The sequence below is a fragment of the Pan paniscus genome, chromosome 19, assembly GCF_029289425.2.
Source record: "Pan paniscus chromosome 19, NHGRI_mPanPan1-v2.0_pri, whole genome shotgun sequence".
Lineage (NCBI taxonomy): Eukaryota > Metazoa > Chordata > Mammalia > Primates > Hominidae > Pan > Pan paniscus.
In genome coordinates this window covers 30,174,252-30,195,624 of record NC_073268.2, presented here as the reverse complement: position 1 = coordinate 30,195,624, position 21,373 = coordinate 30,174,252, and the positions used below count along the sequence as shown (strand labels likewise).

The following is a 21,373-nucleotide window of genomic DNA, read 5'->3' as shown; positions in this document are numbered from 1 at the left end:
CCAGGATTTAAGACAGTGAAGAATCTTTGAGTCCTTTGTAGAGTTGAGCCAAGTTTGAATGTCTCTTTGTGGACTCGTGTCCTAGGGATACCACTCCAAAGGGAAAAGGGGAATATCCCTTACATATCTTTGACTTTGGTATCCCTGATTCCTTCCTTTTTCTATAGAATGTGTCTCATTTCAGAGAAACTGGTCTCTTGATAATAGCCATAGATTACATACTGTGGTCGTCCTCTACATAGACCCTACCTCACCTACCACTCCTGGTCTTAGCTGAAAAACAGGCTAGCCTCGACTCATACTCTCATTTCCTATCCTCCCACTGAAGTGCACTGGCTCAGCAGATTTATTACTCCATAGATTTATTACTCCATCCTATGATCCTCTCTGCTTCCTATAAAAGGCAGAGACAGAGCTTCCAGAGGAGCAGAGGGGCTGAGACCAAACCAGAAACCTCCAATTCTCATGTGGAAGCCCATGCCCTCACCCTCCAACATGAAAGCCTCTGCAGCACTTCTGTGTCTGCTGCTCACAGCAGCTGCTTTCAGCCCCCAGGGGCTTGCTCAGCCAGGTAAGGTCCCTCTCTCCTTCTCCTTGAAGCACATTGCCCCCTCTCTGGGTTATCCTGGACCAATCAAGAAGACCTGATACCCACAGTCTCACTTTAACAGCTACTTTTCCAAGATAAGGTAACTTAGAAAAAGGATAAGGGGTGAGCCCAACCACACAGCTGCTGCTGGGTAGAGCCTGAACTAGAATTCCAGCTGTGAACCCCAAATCCAGCTCCTTCTAGGATTCCAGCTCTGGGAACACCCTCAGTGCAGTTACCACTCCAGCTGCTTCCAGCAGAATTTGGGATCAGGGTGATCAAAGACAGGGGGCTTCTGGGGATGGGTGTGCAGGCTGTTTCCAGATACCGGGAGACCCAGAATCTGGTCTGTGGAAGCCCAGCTTCCAGAAACAGCAGCTCTGCAGAGGTGGTACGTATCAGGGAAACTCATGACCAAGCATTGAATGCTCAGAGCCTAAAAGGGGATCCATAGTTGGGGTACCCTTGCTCTAAGGAATTGGATTATTATATTAGCCCCTCCTAGCAATGCCCAGAGTAGCCATCAATTCCTCTTCCATCTTTCAACTGGTGATGGTGCATCCCTATTTCACAGTCCATAAAAGTGAAAGGGAGTTTATGAAATGCCTCAAAGGGCAGAGACATTGGGTTTGGGATGGGCAGCTTTTCCCTCCACCTCTTCCTTTCTTTCTGATTCCTTCTTCTTACCATTCCCTGTTTTACAAACAGAAAGACCCAGGACACACCCTCAATGGCCTTTTCTTCTTGTTGTTTCATTGCAGTTGGGATTAATACTTCAACTACCTGCTGCTACAGATTTATCAATAAGAAAATCCCTAAGCAGAGGCTGGAGAGCTACAGAAGGACCACCAGTAGCCACTGTCCCCGGGAAGCTGTAATGTATGTGGACGATGACCACCCACCCCTCACACCTCAGTCCTAGGTTCTTCCCTGGGCAGGGAATAGGACTAGTATCAGAATGAGTTGGAGTCAAATACTGTGATGCATATAGCATCTCTAACCTTATCCCAGACATTTGCCAGTGAGAAACAATACAAGTAAAGAAAGTGGCTTCTCACTCTCAGCTCCCTTTCCAGCTATCATTTTACATCTCAGTTCGTTCCTTCATCCTGGAACCAAGAGAGATTCACTTGGGCTACCAAAAAGAGCTGCTTCTCTGAGTCCCCTTCCTTTGTTTTATCTTCTTCCTTCATCCCTGAGGCATCCCCATTAGCTAGGCTGATGGGCTAGACAGATTTCCCATAGACTTGGTCACACTCCCAGGCTGAACCCTCAAGGTGTTCCATCTGACTGTCTCCTTTCTGCTCCACAGCTTCAAGACCAAACTGGACAAGGAGATCTGTGCTGACCCCACACAGAAGTGGGTCCAGGACTTTATGAAGCATCTGGACAAGAAAACCCAAACTCCAAAGCTTTGAACATTCATGACTGAACTGAAAACAAGCCATGACTTGAGAAACAAATAATTTGTATACCCTGTCCTTTCTCAGAGTGGTTCTGAGATTATTTTATTCTAATTCTAAGGAATATGAGCTTTATGTAATAATGTGAATCATGGTTTTTCTTAGTAGATTTTAAAAGTTATTAATATTTTAATTTAATCTTCCATGGATTTTGGTGGGTTTTGAACATAAAGCCTTGGATGTATATGTCATCTCAGTGCTGTAAAAACTGTGGGATGCTCCTCCCTTCTCTACCTCATGGGGGTATTGTATAAGTCCTTGCAAGAATCAGTGCAAAGATTTGCTTTAATTGTTAAGATATGATGTCCCTATGGAAGCATATTTTTATTATATAATTACATATTTGCATATGTATGACTCCCAAATTTTCACATAAAATAGATTTTTGTATAACAGCTGACATTCATGGTTTTTTAAAAGGATAAAGTAATAAAGCTGGTGGGGGTAACAGGGTGACAAGGTGAAGGGCGTGGTTGCAGAGGTTGGGCTCACATTGTGGAGAAATGAGCGCGTAATGGACTCTGGGCTTTCCCCCAGGCCAGGCTCACCTGCATGTTAGGGAGAGGCAGCCACAGGCTGGGGCCAGATGAACCCACCCCCCAGCTCCAGATCTGACATCTGCTTCAGCCACTTGTTCAAATACCTTTCTTCTTTCCCAAACTCATTCTTTTTCTCACCATCCCACGCTCTACCCAAAAGCCTGTCCCCTCTTCTATTCTATCAGCCTTGTGACTGGCTGGTTTTCCCCCTTCTAATCAATCCTCTAGTCTAGTAAATACAAATGTCACTTTCATTAAAAAATCAAGTAGGAGACCAACAGATGATTTGGCAAGTGCCTGCCATCATTGATTTCTGCCACCATTGGTGTTCAGACCAAGTCCAACATCCCTTTCTACCCCTTCTTCAGCCCACCAGTTCTCACCCCCAAACACCAAAGTCAACCTTAAACAATGAGATTCAGAAAATGTGAATAAGTATTCAGTTCATTCAAGGACAAAGCTTGAGGGTGGCCACTTGGAAAAGCATCAACTCCAAACAACTGGAAAAGTTTCAGTTACATAAATAAAGACAGAAGTTCCAGCCAGATTACAACATTTTTCATACTAGACAAGGTGCATACGCCACAGTGATTTGATTGGTTATAGGTTGCTATGTTCTAAGGAAGATTATTTGCTATTCCTTGAGGAGAGGTAATGATCTGAGGGGTCTTACCTCTGCCATGGCTCAGTCTTCTTAATTGTTTACAGGAAACAGCAAAAAGGCAGAAGTTGTAGGTGCATGCCACACAACTCAGATTGCATAGCCACATTCCTCTCAAGGCTCAGAATAATTAAAGTCCTAATAGCTTTAAGTTTAAATTATTTGAAGTTTGACTTATTTAATTTAATTTCACACCAATAAGGAGGGTAATCTTAAATTCCAGGAGAGAACAACCAGCAGGCAGACCAGGAGTAGAGGTGAATGAATAGATACTGTGAGACACAGTGAGCCCTCTGATACATGCAAATATTAAGCAGAGTGTTTGATGGTAGGACAGGAAAGGAGAGAAGGGCTACATGTGCTCAAGGTCAAACAGAATCTGCTGAAACTTCATTTTCGAAAAATTATAAAATCATGTGTTTTCATGCAGGCCTTGTACTCTTGGGCACAGAGAATTAGAAAGAACAGGAACAGAGAGGCTGGTATATAACTGGGCATTGAGTTCAATGGGATTCAAAGATTAGGCTAGTTACACCAGTAATGTGCCTAGTAAATTTAGGCAAGTTACTTTACCTGAGCAAGCCTCCGTAGATTGAGATGTAGAGTAGGTCAATGAGTCGTATTCGCATCAACATCACTTAGATGCTAATAAAAAAACAGATTTCCAGATACCATCAGCAAAGACTCTGATATGGAGTGTTGGGTGGGGAAAGTGTCACTTACACATTTTTAACTATTTCTCAGTCATGTCTTGGGACCAGTGAGTTTCCCTGACTCTCTCTTTTTCAGATCAATGTAGTCTCCAGGCTTGATCTGTGGCCTCGGGCTTAGGCGTAAGGAGTGTTTTTTGCTGGAACTTTCCCACCTCCTAGACTTTGCTGCTGGACATGTGCCAGTCATAAGTAGCAGAGACTGCAAATGTCCCGCAGATATCTGTGGGCTCTTCTATATTCTCCAGCCTAAATTGCATTTACCCAGGGGCTGTGTGATTGAATTCTAACCAGTTGGGTGAGGGCTAAAATGATATGAGCCACTTTCAGACCTTGTCCCTATAAACAGCTCTCTCTTCCTCTGTTGTGGTAATGTTAGGGGTAATGTGTTCCATATAGCTCAATTTCAAGATGGAAGCAGTCCATATCCACAAGTCACTGGTCACCTGGCCTACCTTGAACTGTGACATGAGAAAGAAATAAACATTTGCTGTGTCAAGCCACTAAGCCTAGTTTGGAGCCTAGTTTAACCCTGATTAATAGAGGAATTAGTAGCACAATCATGTGCTACCATTAAGAACATGAAACATGTAGCATTAACTAGATATTTAGTAGCAGGCGGTGAGGAAGCTGATGTCACAGTTTGAAGAAAATAAGAGATTCATGTTACAAACTGTCCAATCTGTCAGGTGCTATCTGCTGAAATAGCAGCTCCAAGGGGAAAGTTTGATAAAGATACATTAGTAGCATGTTGATTGTTTTTGTCTTCCTTTTTGAAGGGATTCCGAGAAAGAGATGAGCTCAGAAAAAAAAATCAACTGGTCATAAGGTAGAAATGAAAGATAATAAAATCCACATATCCAGGACCTTATGTTGTTGGAAAAGCCATCTGTTTCTGGGTCCCAAATATTAAGAGAAGGTATTTAAGGATGAAAAAAAATCAGCAATAAAATTCTATGGAAAAAAAAAAAAACTCTTAGTTGGATGAAATAACATAGGGCAAAAATCAGATTGAAGTTGTAGCCTAACATTCAAGCCTCACAGCCTTCCCTATTAAGAAGAGAAGGAGAAGGAGAAGGAGAAGGAGAGGTAGAGGGAGAGGGAGAGAGAGAGAGGAAAAATAATTGGAAAATTATACCAAGAAAGAAACTTGGGCTGTGGCTGCTGGCATATGGAATTGACTGAGAGTGAAGATATCAGAACCCCACTGTTATTACCAGAGCTGTACTATATTGTCAGTGAAACCATGAGTGGTCCTGAAAAGTTCAAAAAGAAGACAAACTCCAGGCCTTGCTGTACAGCTTGCAATCCTCAAAGACAGCAGAGCCCCCAAGAAGAGCATGTCTCTCTTCAATACTCACTTCAGAGGTGACCAAAGGGGAATAATGGAAAAGGAGGGAACTCACAAAGGAAACCAGAAACCAGGATCAACAAGAGCTCCCCCAGAAAGAGAGAACCAGTCTAATCAAGGATGGGGGACTTTTTTTTTCTTTTTATTATACTTTAAGTTCTCGGGTGTGTGTGAACAATGTGCAGGTTTGTTACATAGGTATACATGTGCCATGTTGGTTTGCTGCACTCATCAGCTTGTCATTTACTGTAGGTATTTCTCCTAATGCTATCCCTCCCCCAGCCCCCCACCCCCCAAAAGGCCCTGGTGTGTGATGTTCTGGATGGCAGACTTTTATAACATCTGTCTGAAGGATTTTAGGCTTGGCACAGTGCATTGGCCATTGATGAATGCCATCTTTCTTTCCATAAATGAGAGTGTTGATTACAAGTACCCTGTCCTTTTCAAACTTGAAACTTTAGGTAAGTGACAAATTATTTGTCTTTTTAGCTCATAGGGTCACTGGACAAAGTAGATCCATAATCTCAGCTGATGGAGATAACTAACCATCATCAAGAGATCCTGTCCATTTAGGTTGGTGCAATGACTAAATGGCACCTTGGGTTGTCTCTCTTGTGGGTGGATTATTTAAGTATTCTACATGTGAGAAGAAGTAAGCAAAAGGCAGATTCTAACGGAAATTATTAGTCTTCACCAAATATTCATGTGATCCTCTTCATGTCTCAGCTCCTCTGCAGTTATTCTGGAGTTGGATGATGAGTGAAGGCCAATGTGAAGTAGGCAGAAGTGATGTAAGCAGCTTTTATGTCTGGTTCTTTAAAACATCCTACACAATCTATCAACCCTCTCTCCACTCACATCTGGGAACTTGGAAGCCATATGTTCCATAGGAAAGCTGTAATTGACAAACAGCCTGAATCTATGAGTCATTCCTTACAAGAGAGCACTTTTGGAGAGCTGCCTAACCAACATCAGGCTACAATACAAACAAAAAGTAAATATTGCAGTAAGCCACTGAGGTTGCTGTTGTTATAGAAGCCTAGGCTAGCATTACCCTGGCCAGTTAGCCCAGAAAAGTAGCTATGACATTCTGTGCCTCAGTTTTCCACCTCTGTACAAAAAAGTAAAGTTGATTGCCCTAAGAGGATTATAACAAAAAGAACATTTTAGGCCAGGTACTGTGTCTCACTCCTGTAATCCCAGCACTTTGAGAAACCAAAGTGGATTATTACTTGAAGCAAGGAGTTCAAGACTAGTCTAGGCAACAAAGCGAGACCCCCATCTCTACAAAAAATAATATTAGACAGATGTGGTAGCACACCTATAGTCCTAGTGACTCTGGAGGCTGAGGCAAGAGGATCTCTTGAGGCCCAGGAGTTCGAGGCTACAGTGAGCTATGATGGTGCCACTGCACTCCAGCCTAGATGACAGAGTGAGACACCATCTCTAATAAAATAAAATATTTTTAAATTTTTTTAAAAATAATATTTTAAATAAAAAGGCTTTGGGAAACCTCAAGGCAATCTGGGAAGCAGGCTTCACTTTCGTAAATAATTTCACAGAAGAAGAAGATATTTAACTTCTCTAAGTCTCCTTTCTCTCATCTTTAAAATGGACTTAATTAGAATAAGTTTGTTTGGAGGATTAAATAAGTCATCTCATGTGAAATGAAGTAAGACAGAGCCTTGCATAGATTGCATAGGTTAGCATTGCCATTGATAACTTACTATCTGCTGGACACATTGTTAGCATGTTTACACTAACATCGAGTTTGGTGTAATTCTTTTCCAAAAGTGATAAGAAACTGCAGAAATGAGCTCAGTGATGCTTGAGAAGGAGGAGTAATGAACCCTACGTTGGTCCTCTTTTGCACAAAGGGAGATTGAGACTAAGAGTTACGAAACATTTCAGAAGACAGGGAGTCAACCAACAGGGGCTCTAGAATCAACTCAGCCTAAAGAACACAGTTCCCTTAAGGATTTTTTCACTAGTCTCCAAGCCTCTGGTGTCTATTCTTTTATTTTTATTTTTTAAAGAGAGGGTTGGAATAAAATCAACGTCAATGTCTCTTTCCAGTTTGTCTATAACTTTGCAATATTAGAGGAGATCTGGAACACAGCTACAGAACAAAGACAAGAGTCCTGATTCCTGGGATCCTTGTCTGCTGATCACTGATCACTCACCTCTCCCTGAAAAACTCCTTTTTTTCCTTTTTTCTTTCTCTTTTCTTTTCTTTTTTCTTTTTAGAAGTCAGCCAGGAATTTCGTCCTGGGCAGAACATACAGTAGCACAGCAAAGCCGCTGTAGCTTGACTGCCTCTGTTGTTTCATCTGGGCAGGGTATCTCTGAAAGAAAGGCAGCAGCCTCGGTTACAGGCTTATAGATAAAATTCCCATCTCCTTGGGACAGAGCACCTCGGGGAAGGGTTGGCTGTGGGCGCAGCTTCAGCATACTTAAACGTTCCTGCCTGCCAGCTCTGAAGAGAGCAGAGGGTCTCCCAGCACAGCACTTGAGCTCTGCTAAGGGACAGACTGCCTCCTCAAGTGGGTCACTGACCCCAGTGCCTCCTGACTGTGAGACACCTCCCAGCAGGGGTCAACAGATGCCTCACACAGGAGAGCTCCAGCTGGCATCTGGCAGGTGCCCCTCTGGAATGAAGCTTCCAGAGAAAGGAGCAGGCAGCAATCTTTGCTGTTCTGCAGCATCCGCTGGTAATACCCAGGCAAACAAGTCTGGAGTGGACTTCCAGCAAACTCCAGCAGACCTACAGAAGAGGGGCCGACTGTTAGAAGGAAAATTAACAAACAGAAAGCAATAACATCAGCATCAACAAAATGGATGCCTACACAAAAAACCCATCCAAAGGTCATCAGCATCAAAGATCAAAGGTAGATAAATCCACAAAGATGAGGAAAAAGAAGAGCAAAAAATTGAAAATTCCAGAAACCAGAATGCCTCTTCTACTCCAAAGGATCACAATCCCTCGCCAGCAAGGAAACAAAACTGGACAGAGAATGAGTTTGACAAATTGACAGACGTAGGCTTCGGAAGGTGGGTAATAACAAACTCCTTCGAGCTAAAGGAGCATGTTCTAGCCCAATGCAAGTAAGCTAAGAACCTCGATAAAAGGTTACAGGAACTGCTAACTAGAATAACCAGTTTAGAGAAGAACATAAATGACTTGATGGAGCTAAAAAGAAAAGCACGAGAACTTTGTGAAGCATACACAACTATCAATAGCTGAATTGATCAAGAGGAAGAAAGGATATGAGAGACTGAAGATCAACTTAATGAAATAAACTGTGAAGACAAGATTAGAGGAAAAAAAGAGTGAAAAGGAATGAACAAAGCCTCCAAGAAATATAGGACTATGTGAAAATACCAAACCTATGACTGATTGGTGTACCTGAAAGTAACGGGGAGAATGCAACCAAGTTGGAAAACACACTTCAGGATATTATCCAGGAGAATTTTCCCAACTAGCAAGACAGGCCAACATTCCAATTCAGGAAATAACAGAGAACACCACTAAGATACTCCTTGAGAAGAGCAACCCCAAGACACATAATCATCAGATTCACCAAGGTTGAAATGAAGAAAAAAAATGCTAAGGGCAGCTAGAGAGAGAAAGGTCAGGTTACCCACAAAGAGAAACCCATCAGACTAACAGTGGATCTCTCTGCAGAAATACTACAAGCCAGAAGAGAGTGGGGGCCAATATTCAACATCCTTAAAGAAAAGAATTTTCAACCCAGAATTTCATATCCAGCCAAACTAAGCTCCACAAGAGAAGGAGAAATAAAATCCTTTACCGACAAGCAAACGCCAAGAGATTTTTTCACCACCAGGCCTGCCTTACAAGATCTCCTGAAGGAAGCACTAAATATGGAAAGGAAAAACTGATACAAGCCACTGCAAAAACATACCAAAATGTAAAGACCAATGACACTATGAAGAAAGTACATCATGATGACAGGATCAAACTCACACATAACAATATTAGCCTTAAATGTAAATGGGCTAGAGGCCCCAATTAAGAGACACAGACTGGCAAATTGGATGAGTCGAGACCCATTGGTGTGCTATATTCAGGAGACCCATCTCACATGAAAAGACACACATAGGCTCAAAATAAAGGGATGGAGGAATATTTACCAAGCAACTGAAAAGCAAAAAATAAATAAATAATTAAAAAATAAAAAAGCAGTGCTTACAATCCTAGTCTCTGATAAAACAGGCTTTAAGCCAACAAAGATCAGAAAAGACAAAGAAGGGCATTACATGATGGTAAAGGGATCAATGCAACAAAAAGAGCTAACTATCCTAAATATATATGCACAGAATACAGGAGCACCCAGATTCATAAAGCAAGTTCTTAGAGACCTATAAAGAGACTTAGACTCCCACACAATAATAGTGGGAGACTTTAACACCCCACTGTCAATATTAGACAGATCAAGGAGACAGAATATTAACAAGGATATTCAGGACTTGAACTCAGCTCTGGACCAAGCGGACCTAATAGACACCTACAGAACTCTCCACCCCAGATCAACAGAATATGCATTCTTCTCAGCACCTCATAGAACTTATTCTAAAATTGAGCACACAATTGGAAGTAAAACACGCCTTAGCAAATGCAAAAGAATGGAAATCATAACAAACAGTCTCTCAGACCACAGTGCAATGAAATTAGAACTCAGGATTAAGAAACTCACTCAAAACCGCACAACTACATGGAAACTGAACAACCTGCTCCTGAATGACTCCTGGGTAAATAACAAAATTAAGGCGGATATAAATAAGTTATCTGAAACCAATGAGAACAAAGACACAATGTACCTGAATTCCTGAGACACAGCTAAAGCTTTAGAGGGAAATTTGTAGCACTAAATACCCACATGAGAGAGCAGGAAAGATCTAAAATCAACAACCTAACATCACAGTTAAAAGAGCTGGAGAAGCAAGAGCAAACAAATTCACAAGCTAGCAGAAGACAAGAAATAACTAAGATAAGAGCAGAACTGAAGGAGATAGAGACATGAAAAATCCTTCAACAAATCAATGAATCCAGGAGCTGGTTTTTTTGAAAAAATTAACAAAATAGATAGACTGCTAACCAGACTAATAAAGAAGAAAAGAGAAAAGAATCAAATAGAGACAATAAAAAATGATAAAGGGGAGATCACCACTGATCCCACAGAAATACAAACTACCATCAGAGAATACCATAAACACCTCTACACAAATAAACTAGAAAATCTAGAAGAAAAGGAAAAATTCCTGGACACATACACACTCCCAAGACTAAACCAGGAAGAAGTCAAATCCCTGAACAGACCAATAACAAGTTCTGAAATGGAGGCAGTAATTAATAGCCTACCAACCAAAAAAAGGCCAGGACCAGACGAATTCACAGCCGAAATCTACCAGAGATATAAAGAGGAGGTGGTACCATTCCTTCTGAAACTATTCCAAACAATAGAAAAAGAGAGACTCCTCCCTAACTCATTTTATGAGGCCAGCATCATCCTCATACCAAAACCTGGCAAAGACACAACAAAAAAAAGAAAATTTCAGGCCAATATCCCTGATGAACATTGATGCAAAAATCCTCAATAAAATACTGGCAAAGCGAATCCAGCAGCACAACAAAAAGCTTATCCACCACAATCGAGTCCACTTCATCCCTGGGATGCAAGTCTCTTTCAACATATGCAAATCAATAAACATAATCCATCACATAAACAGAACCAATGACAAAAAAACCACATGATTATCTCAATAGATGCAGAAAAGGCCTTCAATAAAATTCAACACCTCTTCATGTTAAAAACACTCAATAAACTAGGTATTGATGGAACATATCTCAAAATTGTAAGAGCTATTTATGACAAGCTCACAGCCAATATCATACTGAATGGGCAAAAGCTGGAAGCATTCCCTTTGAAAACCAGCAGAACACAAGGATGCTCTCTCTCACCATTCCTGTTCAACATCGTATTGGAAGTTCTGGCCAGGGCAATCAAACAAGAGAGAGAAATAAAGTGTATTCAAATAGGAAGAGAGGAAGTCAAATTGTCTCTGTTTGAAGATGACATGATTATATATTTAGAAAACCCTATAGTCTCAGCCCAAAAACTCCTTAAGCTCATAAGCAACTTCAGCAAAGTCTCAGGATACAACATCAATGTGCAAAAGTCACAAGCATTCCTATACACCAATAATAGACAAACAGAGAGCCAAGTCATGAGTGAACTCCCGTTCACAATCGCTACAACGAGAATAGAATACCTAGGAACACAAATTGCAAGGGATCTGAAGGACCTCTTCAAGGAGAACTACAAACCACTGCTCAACGAAATGAAAGAACACAAACAAATGGAAAAACATTCCATGCTCATGGATAGGGAGAATCAATATTGTAAAAATGGCCATACTGCCCAAAGTAATTTATAGATTCAGTGCTATTCCCATCAAGCTACCATTGACTTTCTTTGCAGAATTAGAAAAAACTACTTTAAATTTCATATGAAACCAAAAAAGACCCCATATAGCCAAGACATTCCTAAGCAAAAAGATCAAAGCTGGAGGCATCATGCTACCTGACTTCAAACTATGCAACAAGCCTACAATAACAAAAACAGCAAGGTACTGGTACCAAAACAGACATATAGACCAATGGAACAGAACAGAGCCTCAGAAATAACACCACAAATCTACAACCATGTGATCTTTGACAAATCTGACAAGAACAAGCAATGCGGAAAGGGCTCCCTATTTAATAAATAGTGTTGGGAAAACTGGCTAGCCATATACAGAAAACTGAAACTGGACCCCTTCCTTACACCTTATACAAAAATTAACTCAAGATGGATTAAAGACTTAAAGGCAAGACATAAAACCATAAAAACCCTAGAAGAAAACCTAGGCAATACCATTCAGGAGATAAGCATGAGCAAAGTCTTCATGACTAAAACACCAAAAACAATTGCAACAAAAGCCAAAATTGACAAGCGGGATCTACTTAAACTAAAGAGCTTCTTCACAGCAAAAGAAACTATCGTCAGAGTGAACAGGCAACCTACAGAATGGGACAAAATTTTTGCAATCTATCCACCCAACAAAGGGCTAATATCCAGAATCTACAAGAACCTTAAAAACATTTACAAGAAAAAAAAAATCCCATCAAAAAGTGAGTGAAGGATATGAACAGACACTTCTCAAAAGAAGACATTTATGTGATCAACAAACATATGAAAAAAAGCTCATCATCACTGGTCATTAGAGAAATGCAAATCATAACCACAATGAGATACCATCACATGCCAGTTAGAATGTCAATCATTAAAAAGTCAGGAAACAACAGATGCTGGAAAGGATGTAGAGAAATAGGAACACTTTTACACTGTTGGTGGGATGAGTATAAATTAGTTCAACCGTTGTGGAAGACAGTGTGGTGATTCCTCAAGGATCTAGAATCAGAAATACCATTTGACCCAGCAATCCCATTACCGGGTATATAAGGATTATAAATCATTCTATTGTAAAGAAACATGTACACGTTATGTTTACTGCAGCACTATTTGCAATAGCAAAGACTTCAACCAACCCAAATGCCCATCAATAATAGACTGGATAAAGAAAACGTGGCATATATACACCATGGAATACTATGCAGCCATAAAAAGGAATGAGTTCATGTCCGTTGCAGGGACGTGGATGAAGCTGGAAGCCATCACTCTCAGCAAACTAACACAGGAACAGAAAACCAAACACTGCATGCTCTCACTCATAAGTGGGAGTTGAACAATGAGTACACATGGACACAGGGAGGGGAACATCACACACTGGGGCCTGTCGGTGGATGGCGGGCAAGGGGAGGGAGAGCATTAGGACAAATACCTAATGTAGATGACGAGTTGATGGGTGCACCAAACCACCATGGCACATGTATACCTATGTAACAAACCTGCACGTTCTGCACATGTATCTCAGAACTTAAAGAATAATAATAAAGAAAAAAAGTAAATAGGAGTGCATCGGCTCCTCTCTCCTCTCTCCTCTCCCCTCTCCCCTCTCCCCTCTCCTCTCCCCTCTCCCCTCTCCCCTCTCTCCTCTCCCCTCTTTCCACGGTCTCCCTCTGATGCCGAGCCAAAGCTGGACGGTACTGCTGCCATCTCAGCTTACTGCAACCTCCCTGCCTGATTCTCCTGCCTCAGCCTGCCGAGTGCCTGCGATTGCAGGCGCGCGCCGCCACGCCTGACTGGTTTTCGTATTTTTTTGGTGGAGACGGGGTTTCGATGTGTCGGCCGGGCTGGTCTCCAGCTCCTAACCGCGAGTGATCTGCCAGCCTCGGCCTCCCGAGGTGCCGGGATTGCAGACGGAGTCTCGTTAACTCAGTGCTCAATGGCGCCCAGGCTGGAGTGCAGTGGCGTGAACTCGGCTCGCTACAACCACTTCCCAGCCGCCTGCCTTGGCCTCCCTTAGTGCCGAGATTGCAGCCTCTACCTGGCAGCCACCCCGTCTGGGAAGTGAGGAGCGTCTCCGCCTGACCGCCCATCGTCTGGGATGTGAGGAGCCCCTCTGCCTGGCTGCCCAGTCTGGAAAGTGAGGAGCGTCTCTGCCCGGCCGCCATCCCATCTAGGAAGTGAGGAGCGCCTCTTCCCGGCCGCCATCACATCTGGGAAGTGAGGAGCGTCTCTGCCCGGCCGCCCATCGTCTGAGATGTGGGGAGCACCTCTGCCCTGCCGCCCCATCCGGGATGTGAGGAGCGTCTCTGCCCGGCCGCCCCGTCTGAGAAGTGGGGAGACCCTCTGCCTGGCAACTGCCCCGTCTGAGAAGTGAGGAGCCCCTCCGCCCGGCAGCCACCCCGTCTGAGAAGTGAGGAGCGTCCTCCCTCCTCGTCCAGGAGGGAGGTGGGGGGGTCAGCCCCCCACCCGGCCAGCCGCCCTGTCCGGGAGGTGAGGGGCGCCTCTGCCCGGCCGCCCCTGCCGGGAAGTGAGGAGCCCCTCTGCCCGGCCAGCCGCCTCGTCCGGGAGGGAGGTGGGGGGGTCGGCCCCCCGCCCGGCCAGCCGCCCCATCCGGGAGGTGAGGGGCGCCTCTGCCCGGCCGCCCCTACCGGGAAGTGAGGAGCCCCTCTGCCCGGCCAGCCGCCTCGTCCGGGAGGGAGGTGGGGGGGTCAGCCCCCCGCCCGGCCAGCCGCCCCGTCTGGGAGGGAGGTGGGGGGGTCAGCCCCCCGCCTGGCCAGCCGCCCCGTCCGGGAGGGAGGTGGGGGTATCAGCCCCCCGCCCGGCCAGCCGCCCTGTCCGGGAGGTGAGGGGCGCCTCTGCCCGGCCGCCCCTACCGGGAAGTGAGGAGCCCCTCTGCCCGGCCAGCCGCCCCGTCCGGGAGGGAGGTGGGGGGGTCAGTCCCCCGCCGGGCCAGCCGCCCCGTCCGGGAGGTGAGGGGCGCTTCTGCCCGGCCGCCCCTACTGGGAAGTGAGGAGCTCCTCTGCCCGGCCACCACCCCATCTGGGAGGTGTACTCAACAGCTCGTTGAGAACGGGCCATGAAGACAATGGCGGTTTTGTGGAATAGAAAGGGGGGAAAGGTGGGGAAAAGATTGAGAAATTGGATGGTTGCCGTGTCTGTGTAGAAAGAGGTAGACATGGGAGACTTTTCATTTTGTTCTGTACTAAGAAAAATTCTTCTGCCTTGGGATCCTGTTGATCTGTGACCTTACCCCCAACCCTGTGCTCTCTGAAACATGTGCTGTATCCACTCAGGGTTGAATGGATTAAGGGCGGTGCAAGATGTGCTTTGTTAAACAGATGCTTGAAGGCAGCATGTTCGTTAAGAGTCATCACCACTCCCTAATCTCAAGTACCCAGGGACACAAACACTGCGGAAGGCCGCAGGGTCCTCTGCCTCGGAAAACCAGAGAACTTTGTTCACTTGTTTATCTGCTGACCTTCCCTCCACTATTGTCCTGTGACCCTGCCAAATCCCCCTCGGCGAGAAACACCCAAGAATGATCAATAAAAAAATAATAATAATAATAATAATAATAAAAGATACCTTTTCCAATTAAAAAAAAGAAAAAAAACTCTTTAGAAGTCAATATTTTGTTTTCACAAGGGGGGATCCATTTCCTGCCCATCACTCAGGATCATTCCTGATCAAGGCCCCTCATTCATCAGGCACCAAATCACAGGCAAGAAATGGGTCTACTCTAGGTCACTGCTGAAAAGAAAGCCTCCAAGAAAGAAAGAGAAAAAGCCCTTGAAGCTGCCCCTGCTTGCTAGGGATGGCCAGTGAGCTGGATGAAACAGCTGCAGAGCTTGGATATCTAAAGATTGATTTTATTTATTTCCACTGAGCCACTGAGGTTTTTCAGGTTTAGAGTAAATCCAAAGCCCATTAACTCCAAAGCTATTTTTCGAGGAAAACACAAAAATGAATAATCGCTTGCTGATAATTCCTTTAAATTCCCGCCAGAGTTATGAAATTATTCTTACTACAGAAACAATCATTAAACCACGTCAGACAAACACCTCTGAGGTCAAGAATATTCCAAATTTATTCTGCCGAGAATTTTTTAAAACTTCGTATCTGCCACATGTGCAACTCAGGCATTCTTGGAAACCATCCCTGTGGTAGCATATCTTTACTTGGAAGCAGTGGGAAAACTTGGAAGAATATTTGGAGAAATATCCAGACTCTGAGGTCTTTCCGGCATTCCCAATCTGCCCTTCTTTTTTTTTTTTTTTTTTTTTTGAGACACAGTCTCACTCTGTTGCCCAGGTTGGAGTGCAGTGGCATGATCTCTGCCCATTGTAACCTTCGTCTCCTGTGTTCAAGCAATTCTTATGCCTCAGCTTCCTGAGTAGCTGAGACTACAAACACCATCCACCATGCCTGGCTAATTTTTTGTATTTTTAGTAAAGACAGGTTTTCACCATGTTGGCCAGGCTGGTCTTGAACTCCTGACCTCAAGTGATCTGCCTGCCTCAGTCTCCCAAAGTGCTGGGATTACAAGTGTGAGCCACTGTACCCGGCCCTATTTCCTAATAATAAAAAACAGTAACTTCTACTCACTGAGTACCTACAGTGATTTAGTCATTCTTCTAAGCAGTTTAGATACATGAACTCATTTAATTCACACTACAATTCCCTAAAGTACACATGATTAGTATCCTGCTCTTACCCTAGCAGAGAGTGGTTAAGTTGTCCATGGTGTCACAGCTAGTCAGTCACAGAGCCATCATCCAAATGCAGATATCCTGAATTCAGATTCTACATTAGACTAACCCACCGGGAATAGAGCAGGAAAGAACAGGGAAGACTCCACTTTTTGGCCTCTATTTGGTAATTATAGTTAACTTTTTAGGTAATTATAGACCGATTATCCTAATTGGGCACTTAGAGACTTTGCAGGACAGCAAGAGCCCTCTCTAATCCTGTGCCCATGACAGACATCACCAGTCAACCACAACACAGTATTTAACTAACGCAAGTCAACTCCTCAGAATCTTTAACAGTCTTGTTTGTGCTACTGTACCAATCAATCAATTTGATATGAGAGTGTGCAGGAAAAAACAGGAAACAGGTTTGCAGTACCTCCACACCAGTATTCAATGCTGTAATCCGCTGCAGTGACTCCATTAAAGACTTTGCCTCCCTTATACCCTCTCCAACTAGGGTGCCTAGTGTTATGAACAAAGGGATATGTATAGGTTCTTGTGTCGCCTCTCTCTTTGATATTTTTAGCCATCAGATACCTTGTCTGCAATGTGTGCTCAGAGAGCGAGGGGGGAGCTAGATGATTGATTTTCCAAATGTGTTCTCTAAATGTGTTCCCTGGGGAATAAGGGCACGAGAGGCTGCCTATTCTATTTCAAACAAGTCCCCTTCACTACAGTGTATTTGATGAGTTGGGGTTTGTTTTAATTCCATTTGGAAAAGGGCTTTAGCAGCTAAGCAAATGGTTTTAAAGTGCCTCAGAAGTCAAGATTCATAGAAACTATCCAGTTCTGATGTCCTATCATGCTAAAATTTCAGGGACTAAGATTCTGTGATCATTACACTGAAACACAGCAGCAAAGCTGTGGTGTGTTGTCCTTCCTGGTTCAGAGATGCAACTATGTGCAGGGCTGCTGAGCTCTCTCTGCATCTGGGCGGGAGCCTAATGGAAGTTTTGGGGCTCCTTCCTGGTCTCCAAAATCCTCAAGACCACCATGTGAACACAGGAATCAAGGAAGGTTCTTAGATCGACTCATCCCCCAGGCCTTTGGTTTCCTTGCTCCTTTCCCGGACTACAGGTGTTTCATTTCAACTCATCCCCTAGGCCCTTGGTTTTCTTGCTCCCTTCCCCCACTACAGATGTTTAACTTCATTTCATAATCACATATTCCCCTCCTTTTCCAAGGCAAGATCCAGATGGATTAAAAAATGTACCAAGTCCCTCCCACTAGCTTGCCTCTCTTCTGTTCTGCTTGACTTCCTAGGATCTGGAATCTGGTCAGCAATTCAGGAATCCCTTCATTGTGACCCCCGCATGAGCAAAGGCTTCCCTGGAAGCTCCCATACTGTCTGCTCCCTATAAAAGGCAGGCAGATGGGCCAGAGGAGCAGAGAGGCTGAGACCAACCCAGAAACCACCACCTCTCACGCCAAAGCTCATACCTTCGGCCTCCAACATGAAGGTCTCCGCAGCACTTCTGTGGCTGCTGCTCATAGCAGCTGCCTTCAGCCCCCAGGGGCTCGCTGGGCCAGGTAAGCCCCCCAACTCCTTACAGGAAAGGTAAGGTAACCACCTCCAGAGCTACTAGGTCAGCAAGAATCTTTAGAGACTCACTGCAAATTCTCCATTTGAAAAATAGGGAAACAGGTTTTGTGGGTGGACAAGAAATGCCTCAACCTCACATCCAGTCACTGGAAGAGCCAGAACTAGAAGGCGCCCGAGTCTTTTCCCCACATTCAAGAGGGCTGCTGGGTGCATCCATACCCAGCTATCCTTACAGTGTTTGGGAATGGGGAATGGCTCTGTCTTACTGTGGGCATGGTGGGCATTTTTGGCAGTGGGAGATCTGTTGATTAGAAGCTCAGTATGTTAATTCGACTCCAGGACAGCTTTCAGAGACAGTGGCTAAGAGAAGAACAAGGTCCCAGGGGGATCTCTTGAGGTGACTTATTTTGACACTCTTTGGGAAAGTTATCTAGGAGATTTGTTCCATAACTCATTTTCCCATACTCTGGTGACAAACTTACTGAGTGTATCGGTCCCACTGAGCCAGTGCATGGCATGGTAACAAACAGTTCTAAATTATCAATGACTTAACAGAATTAACTAAATTAACAAAAGTTACTTTCTTGCTTGTACTAAATATCTATAATGTATGGGCTCAGGCTTCTGCATTTTATACTCAGGATTCTAGACTGATGGAGAAGTTGCCCATGTGGGGGAACATTGATGGATACTGTGATAAAGCAGAAGAAAGCTCTCAGGAGTCTTGCATAGGCAACGCACTGTGGCTCAAAAATGACACCCATCACTTTGTCTCCTCCTTTATTGATCAAAACTAATTAATGCCTCCAACCAAACAAAAGTGGCCAAGAAATGCAAGTCTACCTTGTGTCTCAAAACAGAGGATGGAGAATATTTGGTGAAAATTACCATGACCATCACATGGCCAAGTAGGTCTTTACAATGACAGAGCTAGCATTTGTCACATTGACCAAGCTTTTTCCATACCCTCAACAGTAATGATGAGTCCTCAATGCACAGGGGAAGATGCTGAAGACACAGGACAGCATCCTCCAGACACATAAGACTTCAGAGCAGAGGGATTCTCCCTCCACCTCTCGCAATTCCTTGCTTTCTCCTAACTTCCTTTACAAAGTCATGCTTGGAAATGTCTATGTATCATCATGTGGCTCATTTTTTTCTCTGTTCATTTTTTTTCCCCAAAATTCAGCTTCTGTCCCAACCACCTGCTGCTTTAACCTGGCCAATAGGAAGATACCCCTTCAGCGACTGGAGAGCTACAGGAGAATCACCAGTGGCAAATGTCCCCAGAAAGCTGTGATGTAAGTAAATAAAGTTCACCCTCCCCTAGACAAAAAAATAATGTCTAGGGCACAGAGTCAAGAACTGTGTCACAGTTGCTGGGAGTCATAGACTCTGATAGTTTGACCTCTATGGTCCAATTCATTAATTTTCACAAGTGAGTGTTCACTCCCAGCTCCCTGCCTGGGAGATTGCTGTAGTCATATCAATTTCTTCAAGTCAAGAGCAAAGATGGTTTTACTGGGCCTTTAAGAGCAGCAACTAACCCAAGAGTCTCATCCTTCCTCCTCTCCGTAGCAACCCTTTGTCCAGTGGCAGATGGTCCTTAAATATTTAGGGTCAAATGGGCAGAATTTTCAAAAACAATCCTTCCAATTGCATCCTGTATCTCCCACAGCTTCAAGACCAAACTGGCCAAGGATATCTGTGCCGACCCCAAGAAGAAGTGGGTGCAGGATTCCATGAAGTATCTGGACCAAAAATCTCCAACTCCAAAGCCATAAATAATCACCATTTTTGAAACCAAACCAGAGCCTGAGTGTTGCCTAATTTGTTTTCCCTTCTTACAATGCATTCTGAGGTAACCTCATTATCAGTTCAAAGGGAATGGGTTTTATTTTATATATATATATTTTTTAAGAAAAGTATTGCATTTAATTTATTGAGGCTTTAAAACTTATCCTCCATTAATATCAGTTATTTTTAAACTGTAAAGCTTTGTGCAGATTCTTTACCCCCAGGAGCCCCAATTCGATCCCCTGTCACGTGTGGGCAATGTTCCCCCTCTCCTCTCTTCCTCCCTGGAATCTTGTAAAGGTCCTGGCAAAGATGATCAGTATAAAAATGTCATTGTTCTTGTGAACCCAAAGTGTGACTCATTAAATGGAAGTAAATGTTGTTTTAGGAATACATAAAGTATGTGCATATTTTATTATAGTCACTAGTTGTAATTTTTTTGTGGGAAATCCACACTGAGCTGAGGGGGACAAAGATGGCTGTGGCCAAGAGGGGCTTGGTTATGGGGGTGGGAACTGTGTCCCTGGGAAATGAGTTTTTGGCTTAGCTGGTCTTCATTGAAATGCAGGGTGAAACTGACAAACCCATTCCAGCCCTCTATTCCCATTTTCAACAGTATTTCCCAAACCCCAAACTTCAGCCACGAAAATATCTGGAGCTTTGCCACCATTCCTTTCCTCCCCACCTCATGCTTGCCTCTCCTGGGACCTATTTTAACAGCCCTGTGGTATCTCCCTCTACCCGACCCTGCTCCTCGGTCTTCCAACCCAGACTAGGCAGACATGACAGACACTGGAAATCAGAGGAAGGCTAGGTGACCCTTGACCAGAGGTTTAGGTGCAGGTTTTACAGGTGTGGTGGAGCTTAAAGTAGGTCTTGTGCATGCACAAAGTGGAGAGGCTCTGCTGGAGGTATTTCAGTCTAGGTAGAGGAGAAGGGGTGTTGCTTGAGCAAAATCCAAGAAGTAGGAATGATCATGCTGCATTTACCCAGTTGGGTGGGAGCCCATCAAAAGATGTCAGTGTTGGAGTATGTGTGAAATGGTGGGGAAATTTGGAAAGAAGTTTGAGGCCAGGCTGTCTAGGTGGGGAGTTTGTGCTCCATGTAAGGTGAACATATGATTCTTCCCAGCCCAGTTAGGATGCTTTCGAGAGCAGAAAAGTGGTATTATTCATAATTATTCTGGAACAACGGATATAAATTAACACTGTCCTAAGCAAACTGGAACATGTGGTCACTCTAGGAATAGAATGCATTGCAAGTTTTGATTCAGTGGAGAGAAGTGCCATGACCACACTATGAGGGGCTTCAGGAAGGGCAGCCAGATGGCCATGGGCTGAATTGGGAGGAGAAGGGAGAAACACTTAGCTCACTATTGCAGTGTATGGAAGATATGGAACTGGGGCATTGGTAGTTGGGAGGGGAGAAGATAATTGGAAGAATGGCTGAGGCAGGGTGGAATGCCAAATGTTGTGGTTGAAGAAGTAGAACCAGTG

General features: G+C 44.0%; 1 protein-coding gene across 3 annotated transcripts; it reads left to right on the top strand.

Annotated features, from left to right (window-relative positions):
• Nucleotides 1–425: 425 nt before the first annotated feature.
• Nucleotides 426–20,500, top strand: LOC100980531 (eotaxin). Of its 3 annotated transcripts, none has more exons than XM_003818007.5 (3): nucleotides 426–571; nucleotides 1,351–1,468; nucleotides 1,902–2,447. In XM_003818007.5, exons 1-3 carry the CDS (start codon nucleotides 466–468, stop codon nucleotides 2,005–2,007), a joined length of 330 nt encoding a protein of 109 aa, XP_003818055.1. In that variant the 5' UTR covers nucleotides 426–465; the 3' UTR covers nucleotides 2,008–2,447. The 3 variants fall into 3 exon arrangements, with proteins under 3 accessions (XP_003818055.1, XP_057156209.1, XP_003818054.1); XM_057300226.2 differs by lacking the exons at nucleotides 1,351–1,468; nucleotides 1,902–2,447 and adding exons at nucleotides 19,270–19,381; nucleotides 19,759–20,500 and having other exon boundaries at nucleotides 429–571; XM_003818006.4 differs by lacking the exons at nucleotides 426–571; nucleotides 1,351–1,468; nucleotides 1,902–2,447 and adding exons at nucleotides 17,980–18,067; nucleotides 19,270–19,381; nucleotides 19,759–19,864.
• The last annotated feature ends 873 nt before the right edge of the window (nucleotides 20,501–21,373 follow it).

What these genes read in the sequence shown, in the direction of transcription:
- LOC100980531 (XM_003818007.5), top strand. Translation starts at nt 466, where the DNA reads ATGTGGAAGCCCATGCCCTCACCCTCCAACATGAAAGCCTCTGCAGCA. An exon ending in CCAGGGGCTTGCTCAGCCAG is followed by an intron (nt 572 to 1,350) that starts GTAAGGTCCCTC and finishes GTTTCATTGCAG; the next exon opens with TTGGGATTAATACTTCAACT. An exon ending in TGTCCCCGGGAAGCTGTAAT is followed by an intron (nt 1,469 to 1,901) that starts GTATGTGGACGA and finishes TCTGCTCCACAG; the next exon opens with CTTCAAGACCAAACTGGACA.